Source organism: Thamnophis sirtalis, unplaced genomic scaffold (assembly GCF_051295495.1).
Source record: "Thamnophis sirtalis isolate CommonGarterSnake01/CBP01778 unplaced genomic scaffold, rThaSir2_p1.2 scaffold_4, whole genome shotgun sequence".
Classification (NCBI taxonomy): Eukaryota; Metazoa; Chordata; class Lepidosauria; order Squamata; family Natricidae; genus Thamnophis; species Thamnophis sirtalis.
The window spans coordinates 60988288-61013471 of NW_028261384.1; the positions used below are offsets into that span (position 1 = coordinate 60988288).

Here is a 25184-nt window from a genome sequence, read left to right on the forward strand (position 1 = left end):
AGTAGAGATGGAATCAGTGAAGGTAAAAATTCTCTCCTGACCCTGGACCAGAATGATCACTAGGGTGGGTTTGGATTTTCTGACAGTATACAGAGAAAGAACATATCAGGTAACAACAAAGTTCCATTTCTTGTGCACTGCTTGGAGAATCCAAGCATGGGATATACCAAAGCTTAATGCCTCAAGGGTGGGAGGCAGGCAGGTCCAGGGTCCTGGAAGCAGAATGAACCCTCTGTAGTACTCGTCTCCCAAAGGACGCCTGGGCAAGGCAAATATGTCCAGTTTGTAATGTTTGATGAAGGATGACAGGAAGGACCATGTTGCCGCTCTGCAGATCTCTTCGATTGAAGCCTGAGGTTAGGTGAAAGTGTGGCCTGATGTTTATAGGCCTTCAACCATGAGCCTATGGTGGATGGAATCAGTTCCTGCCCATGGATGCATGGATTCATCTTTCGGGAGGAAGCTGTTGTACCTACGGAGAGAACCTCCTGACATCCAGATGGTGCCATTTCCTCTCTAGAGGATGAGTAGGCCACGGACAGAAGTCTGGGCGGATAATCTCCTAGACCCCATGGAATCAGGAGTTTACTTTAGGAAGGAATTAGGGATCCAGCCGTAGGACAACTCTGTCTGGGTGAAAAATGCAGAGATCCCTGCGGACCGATCCCTATGGACCACCAGCTCCAAGATCCTCCTGGACGAGGTAATGGCCATGAGGAAGGCGACCTTGAAAGTCAATATCTGAAGGCTAATAGACCGCAACGACTTGAATGGGGTAGAGGCAAGGGTTTGCAACACTATGGAGAGGTCCCAAGTGGGGTACCGATATACCACAGGAGGCCTCAGGTTGGCTGCCCACTTTAGAAAACTGTGTACCCTTGGATGATGAGCAAGGGTATGACTATCTACACCCTTCAGCACAAGAAGTCCAGGATCTGCAGAACCAATGCTGAGAGAGGATTGATAAGTCCTATTCGGCACCATCTGCAAAAAGCAATGCATGGGGCATTATATATCCGGATAGTGGAAGGTCCTCTGGCCGTCTGGATAGCCTGAATGACCTTCCTGGAGAGTTTGTCCCTTCTGAGGATGTCCCTTTCAGATGGCTAACTGAGGTTCCGGGTGTAGCAGTGCCCCCTGGGTGAGGGATATCCTGTCGTCGGGAATTCTCTAGGGCCAGGATACCAAGAGGTTGACCAGGTCTGCATACCAGGGACATCTTGGCCACAGGGGAGCGACAAGGAGGACCTCCATGCTCTCCCCTAGCACCTTCCAATGACCCTTGATATAAGGGCAAGAGGAGGGAAGACGTACAACAGTCCTGAGGCCAAAAGCTGTGGAGAGCATTGACTCCCTCTGCCTCCATACCGCAAACCTGGAGAAAAACCTTGGTAATTGAGTGTTTGTCAGATGAGCAAATAAGTCCACTGTCGGTTGACCAAATCTCCAGGACAGTTCTTGAACAGGTCCGGGTGAAGGCGCCACTCTGAATGGTCCATGGTGGACTTGCTCAACAAATCTGCCTGCACATTCGCGATTCTGGATATATGCTCCTCCCTGATGGAAAGAGTATGTATCTCCGCCCATAGAGCCAGTCTCTCCAACTCAAGCACGAGGGACTTGGTGCCCCCCTGGTAATTGATGTGGACCTTTGTGGCCACATTGTCAGTGAGGATCAGGATGTGGCAGCCCACAACCAGTCCCTGGAACCGTCGAAGCACTAGGCGGGCAGCAGTTTATGTTGTTCAATAGCTGCTGTGGACTCCGAAGAGAATGGCATCAGAAGTTATTGTGATGGGGTCTGGTTCTCTGAACAGGCATTCCTTTTGCAGGGCAGGGGAGGTCCACCACTTCAGGGAGAGGAGAAACCTACATTGGCACCCAAACCCTAGCATTGGAGCTGTTGCTGCTGGCCTGCTGGTATGAGAGCAGGAACCATTGTACAGTCTGCACGTGCAGCCGTGGCGATGGAATGATGTCTATGCAGGAAATCATTTTTCCCAGGAGTTGGGAAAGAACCACCAAAGGTACTGACCGCTGTGTTCAGAGTTGGTTCACTAATGACTGGAAGCTAGAGCGCCATTCCTGGGAGTGGTAGACATTTGCAGGTCTCAGTATTTATCACTGCCCTCAGGTGGAATAGACTGGTGGAAAGTATCAGATGACTCTTGTCCAGGTTCATTGAAAACCTGTGTTGCGGAAGGATCTGGATTGTGATGTGAAAATCTCGACTTGTCTGAAGCAGAGAGGACGATTGGATCAAAATGTCTTCGAGGTAGCATTGTATTCTGATGGGCAGGGATCAGAGGTAAGTTGCCACAGCTGCCAACAACTTCGTGAAGGTCTTAGGGGGGCAATGATAGGCCAAACAGCAGGACCTGTACTGGTAGTGGCACCCTGCGAAATAAAACCTCAGGAACCATCTGTGGGATGGATGGATGTTCACATGAAGATAGGCCTCCTTGATGTCTACAGATGTTAGTAGGTCTCCTTGTTGAATGCATCCCAGGATGGATTGTAGAGATTGCATTTTGAAGCATTTGTATGCCAAATGGATACTGAGCTTTTTCAAATCTAGAATCGTTCTCCACCCACCCACTCCCAAATTCTTCAGGACTAGGAATATAATTGAATAGAATCCCAGTCCCTCCTGCCCTGATGGAACCGTCTCAATGGCAAGGATGTCCAATAGGTGTTGGAGCTCGGTATCCATAAGACTCCTCTTGGCACTTGGGAACAGGGCACCTGACGAAATGTCTCCGAGGGCTGGTAAGAAATTTTAGCATGAGTCCTAGCCTCACTGTTTGCAACACCCATGCATCCCTGGTGATCGCCTCCCATTCGTTTGCGAATAATTTTAATCGACCACCAATAGGAAGGGTTACTAGAGAGTCATTTGGCCCTGCAAAAGCCTGGTGCCAGATCCTCAAAATGGCTGCTTGGTTTGAGGTTGCTGTCTACCTCTGTTGCGAAACCCAGACCTGTCCGTAACCTTTCATTCCCCTGGGAATAGTCCTGCTGATATTGGGGGGGCAATGAACCTGGGGTTCGTCGCATGAAAGAACTGCTGGTGAAAATAAGGCAGAGTCCTGTGGTCCATATGCTGATATAAATATGGCAGCACCTTCCTTTTGTCCCTACTCTCCACTAGAATGGGATCTAGTGACTCTCCAAAGAGATTACCTCCCCTAAAGGGAGCTGAGGCTAGGTGCCATTTGGAGTGCATGTCTGCCTTCCAATGGTGGAGCCAAAGAAGGTGTCAGGAAGTTACATTAGCCACCATAGCCCTGGAGGCAAACTTGGCTGCATTGAGGGTTGCGTCAGAAGAGAACTCCATGGCTGCCACCAATCTGTTTACATCTTGGTGCAGCCATGTGTCATCAGGTGGCAGTCTTCCCAGTAATTGGCGAAGCCGCACCAAGTAGCTGCCTGTATCAGCCATCTGATGCATTTTGTAGAGAGTCATCAATGCCTTTCAGTCCTCTGCCTTCAAGCCCTCCAAAAAATCTGAAGGAAGGATGGCGGAAGAGACTAGAGTGGCTATGAGAGCGTCTACCACTGGGACCTGCAGGAACTCTTCCAATTCAGGACCAGAGCTGTACATTCTCCGGTCATTGTTATTGGGTGCAGCCAAAGAACCAATGTTGGTTCCAATGTCACTCTATGACACCCATGAATAATTTGGGGGTTGGTATCACCTCCTGTTCAGGAACAGGCTCTGAGAAAAGCTGTTGAGTAGGATCCAGACCCAGGGAAGTCTCAGCCTCTGTCATGCCCATGTTGACTGATGTCTTGGCCTTGTAAAGAAGTGGCTTGAACAAGGCCGGCCGGAAAAGTCCTGAGAAGGTGGACTAGTCTGGGGCCAGGCCCTTGTCCTCTGAAAATTCCTGATCACCCAGTTCTTCCTCCCCCATGAATGAATCCTCTCTACGTGGAGAAAGAGGCCCTGTGAAGGTCCCAAATGTGCTTGGCCCACTTCCTGTAGGCTGTAAGGATGGGCCCTCCGTGGCAACTTTGCCTCTATCTCCTGTGATATAGTCTGAGATATCAGGGCACAAATATCTTGAGTGAGGCCTATCCCCTCGCAGGCCCCTGGGTATAGCCCCACAGACATTGGCGTTTAGGAGGCTTCCTGCGCTGAGTGCATGGTCATAGAAGCAAGCTCCACACCCGCCCTGGCTAAGTGAGATGATGACTGCAGTAGATCTGTCCCCTGAGCGGAGTCCTGCTGCAGTGGTGGTGAAAGTGGCTTCAGGAGCCACGCGCCTAAGTCATAGGAGCAAGCCCAATCCTGTGGTCGTTAAGCAGGCCCAAGAGTTTAGATTTGGAATATAGCCTACTGCTTGATAACTTTGCAGCTCAGTGGTACCATCTGGCGACCAGTCCTGCCCTGCCTCAATGACTGGGGCTGTGGCTGAAGAGGAAAGGACTCCATCTCTGAAGTGGGTGGCTAACTGCTGGCCTCTCCCTGTCTTGTTGCTTTGGAGAATTGCTTCTTTGACACCTTTTAGTGTCCCTGTCCGCAACTGCAGAAGCTGCTCTGGATGAATGTACTCTTGCCCTGCTCCTGTCTGTGGTCCTTCTAGTGGCTGCTCTGTCCACCCCAGGAGCAGGTACCCCAGGCAATTGCCTGGGAGAAGTTTCCTCTTGCATGCTGCTGTCTGATATGGAGTGATCAGCCATCCCTGCTGAAAGAAAACACCTTGATTGGTGCTGCTACTGCCAAACAGGCAGCTAGGAAGGTGTGGGAGATGGCGGCAATCCAGCACTCCCGGGAGGGCCTGCACACTTGCCCAAAATGGCACTGTTGCAAAAAAAGAGTGGAAAAAACCCTTTCGACGATCATTGATGTCACAGATGAAAACACAAGCCTCAGAGTGTAACCCGAGTGATTGGGCAGTGACTCTGGAATAGCCTTCGGCCAGTAGTCGGACTGCGGAGAGCGTGGCCACATGCAAATGGACCAACACACACACACTAATGGTTACATGGCAGGCAGCACACGTAGGATGCAGCAGGCCTTCACGACAGTGGATGGTCTTTTAAAATTGGTGCAAGAGAGGCGAACCGACTCTCCCAGCACCATAGAAAAGCCACAGTTGCCGGAGAACAGTCTGAGTAATTAGGTCGTAGATCCAGTGCTGCCAGGGTCCCGACTGGAAAAATGGTGGTTGCAGGCCTTATCAGAGTACTGGGAACCTGCACACCCATGAGCAACCGAATTTCTGGAGTCACAGATGTGGGGACTCCTGCCTTCTCCTCTAGTGAGATGAAAATCCTCTTGTGATGTGAAGAATCTAAGTTGGGAATACTTTCTGCTCAGACTACCGTATTTTTGGAGTATAAGACACAGTAATGTTTTGAAGAGGCAAATTTAAAAAGAAAAAAGTTTTTGCACTCTGCAAACCTCCCAGGAATGGCCCATATTTCATGAAAACGGGCCCTTTAAAAAGAAAAGAGGGTATGAATAGCCCTTAGGCTTGTAGAGTGTTCAGGGGAGGGGGGGAGACGAGCAAACAATGGCCCTGTTTGGATTTCAACTTCCTCTCATTTCTGGAGACTAGCTTAAAGAACTGCCTTCTGAAGGTGTTCAGCTTCCCTGCATGTACAAAAGAGGACTTCTTCAACAAGGTATAGAAATGGAGCCTGACCCATCCAAAGGAGTTCTCCTCCATGTCTGGAATGAAACCCCTCTGACAGGATGAGGAACTGACATTTTGGGGATTTGAGCTCCATTTCTACATACTATCAAAGTAGTGAAACTCCCATCAGGCAACAGTTCTTTCAGCCAGAGCCAAGACATAAGACAGTCCTCTTAGCAAGCTACAGCATGCAATCTTCTCTGCTGGCTTTCCCATTGGCTTTCTGAGGAAGTTGGCAGAAAAGATTGCTAAATGGCGATCACATGATTGCAGGATGCTTGGCAAACTATCATAAGTGCATACAGCATCCAAGCATCCAGATTATAATTACATGACCTAGGGTAGCGATGGGGTTGCAACATTTTGCAATGACCAAAATGCTTTATGAGCTGTGAAGTATCCTTTCTGAGACTGTTGTAATTTTTTTTATTTATTTATTTACAAACATGCAAAATACATACCCACAAAACTTAGACGTATACCACATTTACACAATATGACATGAACAGGAACTTCCTGTTCTTTCTAATAGCAATTGCCAATCAATACCATTCTCCTTATATTATTTCCCCTTCTAGTATATTTCATTTGCATTTCACCATTCTTAACCCTCTTATTTTACTCATCTGTCTGCTATATTGGCTGATTACCTCTAGTAAATTTAAACCTCTTGGATGCATATATATGTGTTAATTCTCCTTAACTACTATTTTTGGGCTTTATTGGCTTCCTTCATTGATCCTTGTTTCTTTCCTCCATCCACCTATACCATTTATCCCATATCTGGTAGTATTCTATTTCTTCTTTTCCCTGGATTTCTTTTGTTAATTTATCCATTTTCACACAGTCCATCACCTTTCTTATTATTTCATCTTCGCTTGGAATTAATTTGCTTTTCCATTTTTGAGCGAAGGCAATCCTCACCACTGTAATTGTATGTAAAATTAAATACTGAATTTCTTTTTTATATTTTGCAGTCATTATTCTTAGTAAAAAACCTTTGAATTTCCAATCTATTTTGTCTCCTGTTATTGCCTCTAGCCAATTTTTGATCCTTTTCCAAAAATTTTTTAGCCATCTCACAAATCCAACATAAGTGGTAATATGTTCCGTTTATTGATTCACATTGCCAACATTTTGGGATTTTGAGATTTAGCTAACCTTGTTGGTGCCAGGTGCCATCTATAAAACATTTTGTATTGGTTTTCCTTGTATGCAACTGATAATGTCATTTTTAAGTTTGTTCCCCAAAATTTTCCCCATTTGTCTAGTTCAATATTATAGCCAAAGTTCTGTGCCCATTTTATCATTTGTTCTTTCACGATTTTTTCTTCCAGTTTATACTTCAGGAGAAATTTATATATTCTCTCTATCAACTTTCTATCTGAGCTTTGAATTATTTTATCCAATTCGTGTGGTTCCATTTCAATACCATATAATTTAGTATCATTATTGTATTTAGTTTTGATTTGCAAGTAGGTTAGTCATGTTTTTTTCTGCCAATTCTTCAATTGTTTTTAAACTTCCCTGTCCGTTAATTAAGTCCCTGTATCTTAGCATTTTGTTCATATCTATAAAATTTGGATGGATCGTCCTTTCGGTCGGGGATAGTCAGTTCGGGATTTTCACATAATGGATTTTTTAAAAGTTTGAGCCAGTTTTGCAATAGCGCTTTTCTAATTAGATGTTTTTGAAAGTGTGTGTTTATTTTTATCATCCCATAGGAATGTGTGCCAACCTGCTTGCAAATCATTGCCTTCTAAGATCAGAATTCTTTTATTCTTTAGCTCTATCCAATCATTCACCCATGTTATTGTTACTGCTAATGTATATAATTCCCAATTTGGTAATGCTAAACCTTCCCTCTCCTTGCTGACTTGCATTGACTTTAGTTTGATCCTCGCTTTTCGTCCTTGCCAGATGAACCTAGTGGTTATTTTGTTTAATTCTTGAAATAAAAATTTACCTGGATTGATAGCAGTGACATGCAGTCAGGTGAGGCAAGTGAGGCACAGCCTCACCACCGTCATCATGAAAAGAAAAAAAATGTAAAAGGAAAAAGGCGAGAGCTGAGGTCAGACTGAGCTAGTTGCTGCCTCACCATGGATGACTCTGCTTAACTGTTTAAAAAAGCCTCTAAAAAAGTGCTCTCTACTATGAGGCAGGATAACTGTGTGCCTCATCTAGTCTGACTTTAGGCGTTTTATGATCACTCGAGCAGAGTTAAGCAAGGGTTAAAAGCCTAAAAATTCCTGACCTATGTGAGGCACGCAGTTCTCCTGCCTCATAGTAGAGGGCGCTCATTTGGGCGGGGCTTCTTCAGAGGACCCGAGGCAAGACAGAGTTGAAATCCTCTCTGAAACAGCTGGAAAAGGTACGTGTGGGTCAGAGGGAGGGGGAGGAATTCAAACTTCATCTTCCTGGTGCGGGGCTTTGGGCAAAGGCTGGAGGGAAGGACCCTGGCTCGCTTGTGCTCTCCCTCCCCAAGTGTAGTTTTATTGCAGGCAAAGCCAAGTTGCCTTTTCAAACCTGTAATCAGTGAAGCTGGGCTGGATCCTTCTGGGGCTGGGGGAAAGTATATGTGCTCCAGTATGGCTCTTTGACTGGCTTCCTGCCTCCTCCTGTGGTCTCCTCGATGGTGCTCTCCCTCCAATCCATCTGTGTGTGTGTGTTTATGTGGTGTGTGTGTTTGAGAAAGAGTGAATGAGAGAGGGAAGGGGGTAGGAGAGATAGTCTAATCCAACTTCTGTGTGTGTGTTTGAGAGAGGGGGAGGGAGGGAGAGAGGGAGGAAGGAGGGGAAGGGAGAAGAAAAAGAAAAAGAAAGAAGGAAACTTCTTTCACAAAGGAGAAAAACAAATGCTGTCGCTTTAAATTGGAACTGAACATGCCTGGCTCTGGAATTCTGGGAGTTGAAGTCCACAAGTCTAAAAAAAATTGAAACCACCACTGTGTCAGTGCCTCACCAGCCATAAATTTCACTGCACGTCACTGATTGATAGGTATGGCTTGCAACAAAAATAAAATTCTTGGTAAAATATTCATTTTAATTGTGGTTATGCATCCCATTAGTGATAGCTGAATATTTTTCTAGCTTTCTAAATCTTTCTTTATTTGTGTCACTAGTTTATCGTAATTATCATCTTTAATTGTAGAACATTTTGCCGACACCCAGATCCCCAAGTATTTCACTTTCTTGGTTATTTGCATTCTAGCTGCTAATTCCAATTCCTCTTCTTTTGTCATATTCTTGGTTATCATTTTTGTTTTCCCTTTATTGATTTTTAATCCTGCCACTTTGCCATATTCTAATTTTTCAATTAATTTCAGACTGGATTCTAATGGATCTTCTAGAACAAACACTAAGTCATCGGCATAGGCTTAGATCTTATATTCTTCATTTTTGAATCTTAAATCTTTTATTCCCTGGTCCTTCCTAATTTCATTTAATAATATTTCCAGAGTTAATATAAATAGCAAAGGAGAGAGGGGGCATCCCTGTCTAACTCCCTTTTTTATTTCAATCTTCTCTGTTAGTTCTCTGTTCATCAGAACTTTGGCTGTCTAACTGTTATAAATTTTTTCTATCATTTTTGTAAATTTTTCTCCGAATTTCATCCTATCTAATTGTGTTATTATAAATTTCCAAATTGCAGTATCGAATGTTTTTTGTGCATCAAGGAAAACCAGTACCATTTGCTTTTCTGGATGCGCCTCGTAATATTCTGTTATGTCTTGCATGACTCTCGTATTATTTTTAATGTGTCTGTGAGGTAAAAATCCTTTTTTGCCCTGGTGTATTCGTTCATTTAAAACCTGTTTAATTCTGTTTATAGCCTCCCTTTGTTCTTTTGAGATTGGGGTTATCTTTTCTGTGTTTAAATATTGTTTTATCTTAGTTTCCTCCACACTATCTTGTGCATATAGTTTTGCGAAGTATTTATGAATAATATGCTTCTTTTCTTCCACTTTATATTGAATTTTTCCCTCATCATCTTTTAGTTGGTATATCATCTTTTTTTCTCTTTCATTCTTTAATCTGTATGCCAACCATTGTCCAGGTTTGTTGGCTTATTCAAAATAATTTTGTTTGGCCGCTTTAATTTTCTGTGCTAATTCTTTTTGAGTTATTAAGCTGATCTTATGTTTTATAATCTCTCTTTTTTTCTTTTTTAATTTTATTCTTTGGGTCTTTCTTTAATTCATCTTCAGCTTCCTTAAGTTCTTTTTGCATACATTCTTGTTGTTCTTTTTTTTTTTTTTTGCAATGTAGGCAATTGTGAGACCTCTTGTGTATGCTTTCATAGTATCCCAGAGAATTTGAATTGGGGTGTCTTTTTTATTTATTCTAAAGAATAGTTTTAATTCTTTCTCCAGCATTTCTCCAGTATATTCTATTTCATTTACAATATTTGAGTTCATCATCCATCTTTTTCTTCTTTTTTGGCCTTTCCATATTAATTTTATTGGGTTATGATCTGCCCATTCATTTGCTTCAATTTCAATTTCCTCTAATTGATTACATAGACCAGATGATATCCAGGCCATGTCAATTCTTGATAAGGACTGGTGGGGGTTCGAATAAAAGGTATATTGCTTTCTTGTTTTGTGCTTTCTCTCCAAATATCATGTTGTTTATATTCCATTGCCATCTCAAAAAAAAATTTGGTTAATTTTTGGTTAAGCAGTGTACTCTGATGAAGAAGGCAGGATTCTAATGATTGAATTAGAGATAACGGAAAAACCGATATTATTAATAGTGATATATGCACCAAATCAGAAGCAAGAGGAATTCTATAGAAAACTACACAACAAAATAAATGAACTAATATAAGAAAATGTTTGCTTAATTGGGGATTATAATGCAACAGTGGATAAAAAATGGACTATGAAACCAAAAGAAAACAAAAAAAACCTTAACTAAGGTGCCATTAATACAGGTAATGAGTGGAGGACAGAGGAGCCTCTTAAAGAAGAAGTTACAGGTCTGTGAGAGCCAGAAATCTTGCTTGTTTGTAGGTGACCAAATACTTATTTTCCACCATAATTTGCAAAAAACTTCTTTCCAAAACAGACAATGTGATTGTCTGGATTTGTTTTCTCATTTTGTCTCTCATAGTTGAGGTCTACCTATGATGTCAATTACAGGCCTCTCTCATCTTTTTAAGTGGGAGAATTTGCACAATTGGTGGCTGACTAAATACTTTTTTGTCCCACTGTATGTATGTATGTATGTATGTGTGTATGTGTATGTATGTATGTATGTACATATATCCAGCTTGTGTCACAGTTACTTCTCTTGCATCAGTCTTCATTGTTCAAATTTATAATCCACTAGGTATCACCCTCTCCTCAGTATCACTGTCTGTTTGATCAATCACCCTCAGTAATCACAGCAGGCCCCGGGGCAAAGACAAAATAGAGGGGGGTGGGTTAAAGAGCCCTCCAACTGTTCCGAAACAATCCTTTCTGCTGTCTCCGACCCAGTTCTAACTCCCGAGGAGAGTAAATACTGTATATTTGTAGAGTGTCCCTCCAAAAAGAAAAAAAGAACACTTGCTCCCTTCGTTACCTGAATTTATTGTTCCCGATTGAAACTCTGTTTGTAATTTTGGATTGTTGTTAAATGTTGTTAAATAAGTCAATCTGCATTTATCGTAATTTTTTTTCACAATGCTGATATGATTTGACTCTGATATGTCATACTACATATAGGGTCATATCCCTGATTAGTTTAACTGTCTGAATCCAGTAGACTGATTATGGATGCTAAGCAAGAATTCTTGACAGCAAATATCAACTATTACTTACAATGGGTTCCACCACAAAACCGCGTTCGACTAAAGTGCGCTCGACGAAACCGCTGACATCATCACAGCACGACGAAAAAAGCTGTAAACGCTAAAGCTAAAATTAACCCCTAAACCTAAACCTAACCCCCCTAAACCTAATCCTAAACCTAACCCTAAACCTAACCCTTAACCTAACCCTAAACCTAACCCTTAACCTAACCCTTAACCTAACCCTAACCCTAACCCTAACCCTATCCCTAACCCTTAACCTAACCCTAAACCTAACCCTAAACCTAACCGTTACCTTAACTTGAATCGGCTTGCTTTCAAAGCACTATTTAAAGCACCCTTTTTTCTCCGCGGTCGCTGTTGTCGCCCTGCTGATGACGTCAGTGACGCGGTTTAATCGGGCGCGCTTTAGTGGAGCGTGATTTTGTCATGCCACGCTTACAATGTAGATACTTATGGACTTAATTCCTTTATAATAGCTTATAACTCTACTTTTACAAGGTTTAAAGTACTTAAGCATAAGCATATTGTTGCTTTATTTATGCCTCCAAAGTGAATGGAAATTGAAATAAATAAAACTAGAATATAATTCATCCCCAGACAGTTCTCAAAATTGGATACAGAAAATAAACATGCTTTAATTTATCATACATCTACATTTGGGACTGAAAATGTACTATAGAATCAGTAGTTGGCTTTTCATGGCAAAAGAGAAAAAAGCTTAATGAAATTGTTCAACATTGTTTCTAATGTATAAAGGTATTCTTCTCAGGGAAAATGAATTTTATTAGGTTATTAGAATAATCTAACTAGAACTTTTCCATTAGAACTTTCCAATATTTCATATAGGCATTTTAATTTTAGATTTTACTTTCAACCACAAACTAGCAAATAGGATGGCATTGTTTTTTGACCTACAGTATATTAATATTGTCTTCAGGCACTATGTTAGGTCAACTGACTTCCCAAAAAACCTTTATACTATCTTGAGAATAAAATCTCATGAAATCATAATAATATATATTAAGTAATATTAATAGCCTTTAGGACAAGTATTAAACTCACCTTGCAGCAGGAATTCCTCTCTTGTTAAGATCCACTCTTACTTTTTCTCCTACATGTTTGTAAATCTCCATAAGTGCCACAATTGCAGCATCTCTCACCTGTGAACATGAAAGATGCTCATCAACAAATCTCAAAGATATTAAAATAAGCTGTCTTTGTAGTGCTCGACTTAAGAACCCAATTAATATTGATAAATTTAATATCCCAAATTTATATCGCTCAGTGAGACATTAGTTAATTGAGTTTTGCCCAATTTACAACCTTTCTTGTCTCAGTTTGAAATGAATCATTGCAGTTGTTAAGTTAGTTATAAGATTATTAAGTGAATCTGGTTTCCTCGCTGATACTGCTTGTCAGGAGGTCGCAAAAGGTGAGTACATAACCTCAAGACATTACAATTATCATAAATATGAGTCAGTTGACAAGCATCTGAATCTTGATCATGTAACCATGAGGATGCTGCAACAGTTGTAGTTATGAAAAATAGTCATAAGTCACTTTTTCAGTGGCATCGTAACTTCAAACCATCATTAAATGAACTGTTATAAGGTGAGGACTACCTATCTGCACTAGACAGATATGATTCCTCCATAAAAGTATATAGTGCAAAGAAAATAGTTACCTTTATTTGCTGAAAACATGCTTTGTATCATTATTACTGTAATATCACTGATCAAATCATGCCGTATTTAAGTGTAATTATAATACCCACTGCATCTTATTTTACTTATATATCATATTTAAAACCTTCCAAATCTACCATGGATTTTTGGCAGTTTACACTATAAACTAGATGTACAGCAAAAGTATAAAATTTAAAAGATTCACTGTAAAAGACAAGTTATATTTAAAAACAACAATTTGTCCAATTCTGATAGGGCCATCAATCCACAGTGAATTCCATCCAAAGAAAATGACACCAATTACAAAATAATCCAAAATAAGAATGACAGTTCCAGTTCTCTTCACATATTCATGGTGATAATCCAATATGCCATAATCCTCAACTTGTGACTGATTACTTAGAAACTGAAATGCTGAAACCTGGAAGTCAATTTACCCAAGATACTAGCAAAACTATATTTGAGATGCTTCAGAGAAGAAAAAATACCTATTGCAGGGGAAATTGCTGAAGTGATTCTTACATACAAGAAAGAGCCCCAAGATGATTGAAAGAACTATCATCCAGTCTTTCAGTCTTTCAGTCATCCACACGGTTTTCATCAAGAAAATAGCAAAAATAATATTGAGAACATTAAGTAATACACAGTCAAAGGAGCAGGCAGGATTCAAAAGTGGTTACAGCACAATGGATCACATCCAGCAAGTCATTGAAAGGCAATGAGTACACCATGCCTCTGTGCATGGCTTTCAATGACTATGAAAAGGCATATATATGAAAAACACAATGGCAATAAGTTGTCTCAATTATCTTGGGAGGCGGCGCTGACGTCACGACGATACGACATGCGACTTTGAAGCTCCAAGATCACCGTCAATATCTCTGCTGCTGGTCAGTCCTTTTGGACCTAAACTATCCTGTAGAGACGGTGATAGAGAAGTGCACATCCTGCTGATCCCGGGGACATTGTAAAGTCCCTGGTAGATCCAGGAGAAACCCTTTTTTTCCGGCGACTGAGAAGCAGCCATTAAAGCTGGTGAAAGTTGGGACAGCTCCAGAATGAAAGGAAAGCTGGAGAGAAAGTGTGTTGAATTGGTGAGATAATTTTTATTATTAGAGATTACCCTAAAAGATCAAAAATAAAGTTGAAATTGAAGACAGAAGAGGTCAAGCGGCGAGATTAAACCTGAATCAAATTTAGCGTGTTATTTTTCCTTAATCCTTTTATTGCTGGAATGTTTACAAATGCTTCTTTTTTAAAAAACTGGACTGTTTTTTTCTCTTTTTTTCTTTTTTTAATGCTTATTGTTTAAGACTTTCTTTTTCTTTTTTCAATACTCTGTTGCATTTTCTTTTTTTAAATGTTTCTTTCTTCCCCTTAAGTTTGGAACATAAAGAGGGAATTAAAAGTAGAGGAAAAGAAGTAGCACTGCCACTTAGAAGCTTGGAAACATTGTTTTTCTTTCTTTCTTGGAACATTTGATAATCTTGTACAAACTAAGAGCTGGTATTACATTTCAAGGACTCTGAGCTTGTTTATTGAAAATGATAGCAGGATGAGCACGGATTGTTTATACAGGTGCTCCTCTGGGGTACTATCAGTACTCCAGCTGGACTGGAGTGAAAAGAAAGTTTGGAGTTGAAAGGAAGAAGATTGCAGTGAACTTGTTTGGAACTTAATTAAAAAGTCTTGGATTCTATATAGTGGCAATATTTACTATCTGGAGGAAAAGATCAATACAGATGATGTTGCAGCACAAAAAAGAAAAGGAAGTGACATTGCAGATATTATGAAAGAAATTCAAAAAATAAAAGTGAGAACAGAGAACATTGAAAAGAGAACAGAGAATATTGAACAAAGAACAGGAAAAGCAGATGAAAAAATTGAGAATATTTACCAAATGATGATGAAATATGAGGATAGATTTCAAAAATTGAAGAAAAAGATGCAAAAAGAGATAAGAAAATTGGAGTTATTGCCAGCAGATTGAGCGTGGTTGAAAAAGACAAGAGTGGAATATTGGAATGGGAGATCAATAGATCAGAATTTTACCTCAGATTCCAGAATATAGAAGAAGAAAAGGGAGAAAATTTGGCAGAAGTAATGATAGAAATTCTGACAGAAGCATAGGTGATAATCAAAGGGAAGTTGATGAAAGGAACAGATGAGGGTTTTTGAGTCTTTACAAGATAAGCAGTGAAAAACAAGTTGCCAAGAGAAGTCCATATAAGATCTACCAAGAAAGTAATTAGAAGACAAATACTACAAATGGCAAGAAATAAAAGACTGTACTACAATTGGATGGATACAGGATAATGTAATGAAATGCTATAATGAAAATTAATTTAAATTTATTTAAATTTAGAATATTACGCATAAAATGAAGTAATAATAGTTATAGTGAAATAAATGATTAACAATGATAATAATTTATACATATATACTAGATTGATAATGTAAGATTTTATATAAATTGTAAGTGAGGACTATAGAAAAGATGCACAAAAGTTTTGTAACCAAAGATAAACAATTTTATACAGAATATACACTTTGCACACCATTGACTCTGGACCTGTGGCCTTGGAAGTTCTTCTGGGGAACAGAGGAGGGGAGAAGAGCGGAGCAGCTCGCCCTCCATCTGCACATCATTGTCTTACATCGCACTAGCGCAGTGCTCCGCGAATTTTTAGGAATGTAGTGTGAATGGTATGCCTGGCTGATGTTTGTACCCACCTTTTTAACCTCATATTGTTGTATTTTTTGTGTTTAATTAATATACGTGGGGAATGCATGGATGAGTGGCTGTGTGTGTATGAGAGGATTGAGAGTACAGCCTGGTGCCTTCTCCACTGAGTGCTATTGCAGAAGTGGTAGGGGGCCCAGGCCTACCTCCCATCCCAGAATGAGTGATAAAAATCGCCTGCTAGATGGTGCGGAGGCTGTGGGAGGGGTTATGGGGTCTATGGTTGCGGGGGTGGGCCGGAGCATTACGGTCACTATGGGGAGGGGCAGGTACGATGGGAACTTCAGGGCTAGCCATTACCGGGGAAGGAGGGTTCGCTACATCACAGAGATCCCTCCTTCCGGCCCTGCTAGTTCCACTCCAGGGCCAGATGGCGAGAACTGTCGGGGCCCTGGTCTCAGGCTGTTGTTGCTAAATGCCAGGTCTGTGGTTCACAAAGCTCCCCTTGTCCGGGACCTAATTTTAGACGAGGGGGCAGACCTGGCATGTATTACTGAAACCTGGCTGGGCACGGAGGGAGGAGTCCCCCTCACTGAAATGTGCCCAGAAGGATTTCAGGTGCTTCATCAGCCACGACCCCAGTAAAGGGGTGGGGGAGTGGCTGTCATCGTCCGAAGGTCTTTAGTTCCTCGTAGGATCCCTGCTCCGGAGCTTGTCGGGTGTGAGTCCTTGTTGATGAAGTTGGACCTTGGTGGTCAAGTGGGTTTGTTGCTAACGTACCTACCTCCCAACAGCGTTACAACAGCCCTCCCCTCGCTCCTCGAGTCAGTAGCCGAGTTGGCGGTAGAGTTCCCCAGGCTTATGGCTCTGGGGGATTTCAACCTGCCTACACTTGGTGAACGCTCTGACGGGGCGCAGGAGTTCATGCCTTCCATGACAGCAATGGACTTGACCCAAGTAATTCGGGGTTCGACTCATTCAGCTGGTCACACACTTGACCTCGTATTTCTTTCGGAGCAGTGGAGATGTGATCTAGAGTTGAAGGGCATTAAAACCTTGCCCTTGTCATGGTCTGATCACTTCCTACTGAGGCTTGACTTTCGGAAACCAATCCCCCACTGTAGGGAGGGGAAACCGATTAGGTGGTTCCGCCCCAGGCGCCTGATGGACCCTATGGGATTTCAGACGGCGCTTGGAGAAATACCTGACACTATCGTCCACAATCCGGTGGAGTCCTTAGTCGCTGTTTGGAATACAGCGGCGGCGGGGACTCTAAACCGGATTGCGCCTTTGCGACCTCTCCGAGGCAGCAGATCCAGGAGGGCTCCTTGGTTTACCGAGGAACTCCGGGAGATGAAGCGCCAAAAGAGATGCCTAGAGCGCCGCTGGAGGGCCAGTAAATCTGAGTCAGACCGAGCACTGATGAGAGCCTATATCAGAGCCTATCTCGTGGCAATACGGGCGGCGAAATGTTTGCATTTTGCCGCCCTTATTGCATCCGCTGAATCGCACCCAGCCGCCTTGTTTAGAATAACCCGCTCCCTCTTGAAAGGGAGGGATGCGGATGACCCTTTACAAGGAAGAGTTGAGGAATTTGTTCAGTATTTAACGGATAAAGTCGCTCAGATTCGGACAGAGCTGGACTCCAATTGCACGGTACCAGCCGAGGTACCGGGGGAAGGTCTTGAGCATACTTTATGGATTGAGTTTCAACTTGCTTCTCCTGAGGAAGTGGACAAGGCCATGGGAGCGGTGAGTGCCTCCACCTGTATACTGGACCCGTGTCCCTCCTGGCTGGTCTCGACCAGCAGGGAGGTGACACGCGGCTGGATCCGGACGATAGTTAACACCTCTCTCCAGGAGGGAATCTTCCCGCCCCTCCTAAAGGATGCGGTGGTGAGACCCCTCCTGAAGAAACCGTCTCTGGACCCAGCCATTTTGAGCAACTATCGTCCAGTCTCCAACCTTCCCTTTGTTGGGAAGGTTGTTGAGAAAGTGGTGGCCTCTCAACTCCGACGGTCCTTGGATGAAGCCAATTACCTAGACTCCTTTCAGTCGGGCTTCAGGCCTGGTTACAGCACAGAAACTGCTTTGGTCGCGCTGATCAATGATCTCTGGCGGGCCAGGGATAGGGGTCACCCCTCTATCCTTGTGCTCCTTGACCTCTCAGCGGCCTTCGATACCATCGACCATGGTATCCTTCTGCGATGGTTGCGAGAGGTGGGAGTGGGAGGCACCGTCCTTCGGTGGTTCTCCTCCTACCTCTCGGACAGGTCGCAGTCGGTGTTGGTCGGAGGGCAGAGATCGACCCCAAGGCCCCTCAATTACGGGGTGCCGCAGGGTTCGGTCCTGTCCCCCCTCCTATTTGACATCTACATGAAGCCGCTGGGTGAGATCATACGCCGGCACGGGATTAAGTACCACCAATACGCAGACGATACGTAGTTGTATCTGTCTGCCCCGTGCCAACTCAGCGAAGCAGTAGAAGTGATGTGCCAGTGCCTGGAGGCTGTTAGGGTCTGGATGGGAGCAAACAAGTTGGCACTCAATCCAGACAAGACCGAGTGGCTTCTGATGTTCCCTCCCAAAGATTGGCCAATTATTCCATCTCTCAGGCTGGGGGGTGAAATTATACGCCCCTCAGAGAGGGTTCGCAATTTGGGAGTCCTCCTGGATCCCCAGCTGACTTTAGAACACCATTTGTCAGCTGTGACCAGGGGGACCTTTGCCCAGGTTCGCCTGGTGCACCAATTGCGACCCTACCTGGATTGGGAGGCCCTTCAGACAGTCACTCACGCCCTGTGACCTCAAGACTGGATTATTGTAACACGCTCTACATGGGACTGCCCTTCAAGAGTGTTCGAAGACTTCAGTTAGTCCAGAACGCAGCCGCCCGAGCGATTGTGGGTGCACCCAGGTACATCCACGTTACACCTATCCTCCGCGAGCTGCACTAGCTACCCATTAGTCTCCGGATCCGCTTCAAGGTGCTGGTCGCTCCCTATAAAGCCCTACATGGCATCGGACCTGGGTACCTGAGAGACCGCCTCCTGCCGATTACCTCCCATAGACCGATTAGATCTCACAGGTTAGGTCTCCTCCGGATTCCATCCTCCAGCCAATGTCAGCTGGCGACTCCCCGGGGGAGAGCCTTCTCTGTTGCAGCTCCAGCCTTCTGGAATGACCTCCCCGTGGAGATCCGGACCCTTACTACCGTCCAGGCCTTCCGCAAAGCCACCAAGTCCTGGCTGCTCCAGCAGGCCGGGGGGCTTGTGAAACATCCAGCCCCACGGAAACTGTGAATGTTGCGTTTTTTAAAGTGTTGTCTTTGTCTAGTTATTTCCCCTTCCCTTGTCGATTGTGAGCCACCTGGAGTCCTTCGGGAGTGGGCGGCATACAAGACAAATAAATACAATACAATACAATATAATATAAAGATGTACTACTACTAGATGGTTTTAGGATGATGTAATGAAATGTCATAATATAAATTTATTCCAAATGTAGAATAATAGTTATAGTCAAATAAATGTTTAACAATGATAATTGTGTGTGTGTGTGTGTGTGTGTGTGTGTGTATAATATACATACATACATACATACATACATACATACATACATATATACATATGGTTGATAATATGAGATTCTATATAAATTGTAAGTGAAGACTATGGTGAGGAAGCACAAAAGTTTTGTAACCAATCGACACACTGTATGTAACTGGAAGATGGTTTTATGTTTGTCTCTGTGTGTTTGTTTAAAAATAAAAATATTATTCTTTTAAAAATGTCTTGATTATCTTAAAATGGAAATCAACTTAGAACGAGGTGTACGACAAGGATAGGTTATACTGTACGACAATATCACCTATCCTTTCCTCAGCTTGCCTTGAAGAAGTATTTCACAAACTAGATTGGGCAACAGTTGGAATAAAAATCAAAGGTGCTTATTTAAATCACTTAAGATTTGCAGGTGATATTGTTTGTTTTCAACTGTCCAATTGGCATTTCAGAAAAAGAAACTCCTGGGACATAGTTTTACCAAAAGTATTATCCCTAGAGTATAATACTTTACTGAAAAACTACATAGGCACATAAGTGAAACCAGTTCTGGATTTCCTGTGCAAATGCAGCATAGTTATTTCCTCCTTTCCCTTTGAGTCACCCATAGTCCATTACATCCGCCAATCACTTTTGTTCATTTTGTTATGAGAAAACAGTAGCCATGCTCTGCATCCTTGAAAACTTCCAGAAATGCTCAATTGCTTAGATACCATGCCCCCACTTTTGCATTCCATTCCACTACTGCCTTCCTTTTTTTGTCAAACTGTGAGAGAAGGAGAAAATGTAGGTGAAAGGGTTAATCGGTCTTGACAGTTCTCTTCTCACAAGACCTAACCCTAACCCTAACCCAGAAGAGCTACTAATATACATACAAGAGCTGCACATAACAGGAAAACCATTTGGCGTAAAAATAAACCTGAAAATGGGAGATTATGTTTAATAAATTAACCAAAGAAAGAAAATTTGTTATATCTGGAGAAGAACTAGATTTAGTAGACCACTATATATACCCTGACCAATGGATCTTAATGGAGGGTGATACAATAAAGAAAATTGAATGGCATGTTAAATGGGGTTGGCAGACATTCAGCAAGTTAAGCATAATTTTCAAAAACAACCTCCCACTATGCCTGAAGAGAAACGTTTTTGATCAGTGTGCGCTACCTACTCAGACATATGTCAGTGAAGCATGACACTAAACTCACAATCAATATAAAATGTAAGAGTAGCGCAAAGACCCATGGAAAAATACATGTTAAATATTACAAAACAAGATAGAAAGACCTACACATGGATTAGGGAACAAACAAAAGCATACAGTATTATCAAGAGAATAAAAGAATTGAAATGAAAATTAGCTGATCACATAGCAAGGACTGATGGCAGGTGAACCAACGCAGTCATAGAATGGATCCCACTTGATAAAAAGCATCCATGAAAGAGATATAAAACAAGATGAATCAACAACATCAGCAAGTATTGTAGGCCTAATTGGCAAAAGAAAGCTTAGGACAGGTTGAAAACAACTCTTCATCCTGCAGTGGATAAACAATGGCTAAAATGATGGTGTTGACTTAGAAACTGTTCAAAGTTATGACAGACACTCCCCACAAAGGTACTTATGACTACCACACCAAACCCCTGTGTGGTCACATGATGGCATTTCAAGTCTGCTATTTATGGCTGCTTGCAGCCTTTCAGAGTTAGTAATAAGGATATAAACTTGTTGGTTTTAGTAGAAACATTTGTTTTCTATAACACACATATATTATGCCTTGTATTTGTAAGATATCTGGCAAATGTCAAATCCTTGCCATTTGAACTCTTATCAATCTGCAATCTATGGGCATAGAACTTATCCCAGAATGCAGCTGTAAAGAGCTGTAAAACTGATACCTTTGATATGTCCCCCTTCTGCCTAAGAACATATCTCACCTTTGATCTGTGCCCTTCACAACAGGGGGCCAAATGGCCAATTGTGAGAACAGAGGAAAGAGATAATGCTGATAAGGCTAGTGAGGAGTATTGTAAAGCCAGGATGTTATTTGATGTTTCTGATACCTTCTCTGAAGTGTAGTTCTTCCCTGCATATCCTTGGATATGTTGGGAACAACTGACCATCATGTCTTTAAACTTTGGTCAAAGATTAAATGCTGATTGTTATTCAAGCCTCCATTTTAAGTCTCATGTTTGGCTCATTGGGATTTGGATGTATTCTCAGACTTCTATGGGTCTCAACATATTCTCAAACCTTACAACTGTTTACATCCCTTAGCGAACAAAGGGTTTATTTAACAAACACCGTGTTTGCTTATCAGCTGTAGGTTCACTTAATGACCATGGTAATTTGCTTAATAACTGCAAAAAAAGTTGTAAAATCATATCTATCACCTGATGACCTGCTTATGATTGTTATGGCTTACTACTGTAATGCGCAAGCTCAATTATACTAGTAATTGGAGGACTATCTATGCACAAATCCATAGGCAACTGCAGAGTAACTGCAGGTAACTAACTTTCTGAGTGGCAAATATGTACTAGGCAGTGCTGTGCTGTGTTATTTTGGAACAGATCCAGTCATTGGTCATAAGACTACCAGCAGCAAGCAGTCTCAAACATGTTTAAGGAAGCAGACCTATTAACCAGTCAAAATGACCTGTTTAAGTGTTGTAGACTTCCAAGATGCTAGAGTGAGGCATATTAAGAACTGTTTGCCTATGGATTTCAAATGATTGATTCTTGTTTAACTGTTAAGTTCTTGTATTAATGCCTCCACAAACAGGCATTCTTCTGAAAGCACAGTTTGGTTCATCATAATATACTGAATTAGAATAGTCTGGTGCCATGGAATTTTAAGAAATAAGATATCTCCATATAAAACAGCAGCTAAATTCACACAGGATTCAAATTTAGACTATATAATAATGTAACTGTAAAGCAACTTGTTAACTGAAACCTGAACAATCTTATAAGAATTAAAATTTATTTCATGTTGTATACATGTGTTTACACACACGTGTGTAAATAAAATGTATCATGTTTGAAAACCATGAACATTCACTGTGTGATGGAAAAGTTATTTCAAAACTAAAAAGTTTATTAGAATAACAGATCTAGGAGAATAGCAATAGCAGTAGACTTATATACCGCTTCATAGGCCTTTCAGGCCTCTCTAAGCGGTTTACAGAGAGCCAGCATATTGCCCCCAACAATCTGGGTCCTCATTTTACCCACCTCGGAAGGATGGAAGGCTGAGTCAACCCTGAGCCGGTGGGATTTGAACCGCTGACCTGCTGATCTAGCAGTAGCCTGCAGTGCTGCTTTTTAACCACTGCGCCACTAAGTTAATTCCTTTGTGATATGATAAGAGAAGCTCTATTAATACAAAAATACTGAAGTTTGTTTCTATTGTATAAAATATGTTAGAAAAACCAAAACTTGGGAAATCTGCCCATAAGAACAAAGACAACCAACTTTTCCTATTATTTTATAGAATCTGCCTGTCTATCTGTCTAGTTACCTGTTCATTTGTAATCTTTCTTCAGAGATAATACTAACGAGAATCAGATTCTGTAGGGGTTTGTTGTGATGCTCAACTATAATCATCTTACCTGACTACTGGAGTCTCCAGACAAAAGACATAAGTGTGGTACCAGTTTGCTGAGAATTAGTGAGTGTGCACCATAACTAAGAAAACAAAACAAAACAAAAATGCAGCAAGATTATTTTCCCCCTCACATGTAACAAATCAATAACATCAACCAATACTACTGCTATTATCTAATTATTGAAACCTTATATCTGGAAACATGAGGAATGGAGTAGTGAAAATCTTGTTTTCAATTTAGAATCTTAAAATAGTACAAAATTTAAGAAAATGTCCCACCATTAACATAATTTAAGAACTTTTTAATAAAATTAAAATACATACACATTTAATGTTGCAACAAGACACAGACACACGCCTTCTCGTGAACGATAGTTCTTGTGTTTAAAGCCAGCAGCAAGCCGCTCCCAAATGAACTATTAAAAAATAAAAGATAATGGATATTTAACACTAAACACATAGTAGCTATTATACATTAACATCTTTTTATAAATATCTGAATAAAATAATTGTAGTTGAAAATATAAATGTTTCCTCTTAATTTTTCTTTGTTAAACTAAATCTTCTCATTGTAGTTTCCATGCACTATTCAGAAGAGTTCTGAATTTTGTTACAATAGATTTTTGTTACAATAGATTTTTGTTACAATAGATTTTTGTTACAATAGATTTTTAACAACTTGATATATTTATTGTACACATTTATGCTCCTATTTCTGTCCACTGTCTAATTTCATTGCTTCAGTGAGCTTGTGTGACGATCTCTGAACCATTTTATAATAAATCATTTGGTCTATGTGTATTTACTTGCATCTATTTTTCCACCATTAATCTGCCCTTATTCCTTTCTTATTTTTATTGTTATGATTCTGGACTTCCTAGGAGCTTTGCTGTATCATGGCAGCTAATGCTGTAAACATGAAGCTTACAAGACTAGGTTGCTTTGAAATATCACTGCATTTTTTTTAAAACTACTACTCCCTTTAGTTGCAATGCTGCCATTATACTCTCTGCTGTTCAGCATTCAGAAGAAAAAGGTTGCCTAGCAACTGCTACACAGTGAGCAATAGCACATTTCTTAGACTGCAGCATTTTATGACTTAGATCCTCTCAATATTTAAATCATGCTGAAACAGAAACACAGTCTTTCATGTATACTCGGACTAAATTAGTCTGTATTGCTTTTAATTTTTAAAATATGTTTTTAAAATAAATACAGATAGAGTACTATTATCTGTGTATATATTCCAAAATAACTTCAGTGCTCAGCATTCCAGATATTCTTCTAACTAAACTAAATCAGCTATCTGAACACACTTGTAAATGGATCATAAGCCCCACTGTGTGCTCTCTCCACTTCTCCCAATACATGAATGACTGCATCTCAAAAGAAGTATTGAAGTTTGCAGATGATACAACAGTGATTGGTCTCATTCGAGACAATGACAAATCTACATACAGATGGGAGGTTGAACAACTAGCCTTGTGGTGCAACCAGAACAATCTTGAAATAAGCACACTCAAAACAGTAGAAATGGTGATAGATTTTAGGAGAAACTCTCCTATACTACCATCTCTTACCATACTGGACAACACCGTATCAACAGTAGAGACCTTCTAGTTTCTAGGTTCTATCTTATCTCAAGACTTAAAATGAACACTTAACATCAAAAAGTCATCAAAAAAGCACAGCAAAGAATATTCTTTCTGCACCAACTCAGAAAGCTCAAACTGCCCAAGAAACTGCTGATTCAGTTCTACAGAGGAATTATTGAGTCTATCATCTGCACCTCTATAACTGTCTATAACTGGAGTAGCCTGGACAAGGCATCAGCCATAAAGTTCCTTCCCCCCAGAGAGGTATTTCAGACAGACACAGACTTGAACAGAAAATTAGAACTGCAGAAATATAAATTGTTACCAACCTGCCTTCCATTGAGGACCTGTATAGTGCAGGAGTCAATATCCAAGAAAGAAAACCCCCAACTCCATTTAATTAGAGAAAAGGTACTTTTACTGGACATGAAAACAGCGAAAGCGAAGCAGGATCTGAAGCAAAAAAAGTGCAAACTTGCACATATCAAACGTTTACCCAAATTCCTCCCCACAGTTACCCCAATCCAATGTCCAATCTCCAGTTTCCAAAGTTGTCATGTAGGACACATCTTTGAGTGGCCTCATTCAGTTGGTTTGCAGAGAC

At 41.3% G+C, this 25184-nt stretch overlaps 1 protein-coding gene across 6 annotated transcripts in view; it reads right to left on the bottom strand.

Annotated features, from left to right (window-relative positions):
- CLASP2 (cytoplasmic linker associated protein 2) overlaps positions 1-25184 on the bottom strand; it is a 345278-nt gene that overhangs the window by 234334 nt on the left and 85760 nt on the right. For all 6 annotated transcript variants that reach the window (XM_087713011.1, XM_087713007.1, XM_087713006.1 and 3 more), the window contains exons 4-6: positions 23310-23401; positions 22990-23065; positions 12507-12604 (exon numbers count right to left, since the gene is read on the bottom strand). In XM_087713011.1, the coding sequence (XP_087569137.1) occupies positions 12507-12604; positions 22990-23065; positions 23310-23401 (266 nt within the window). The remainder of the gene's footprint in view (positions 1-12506; positions 12605-22989; positions 23066-23309; positions 23402-25184) is intronic.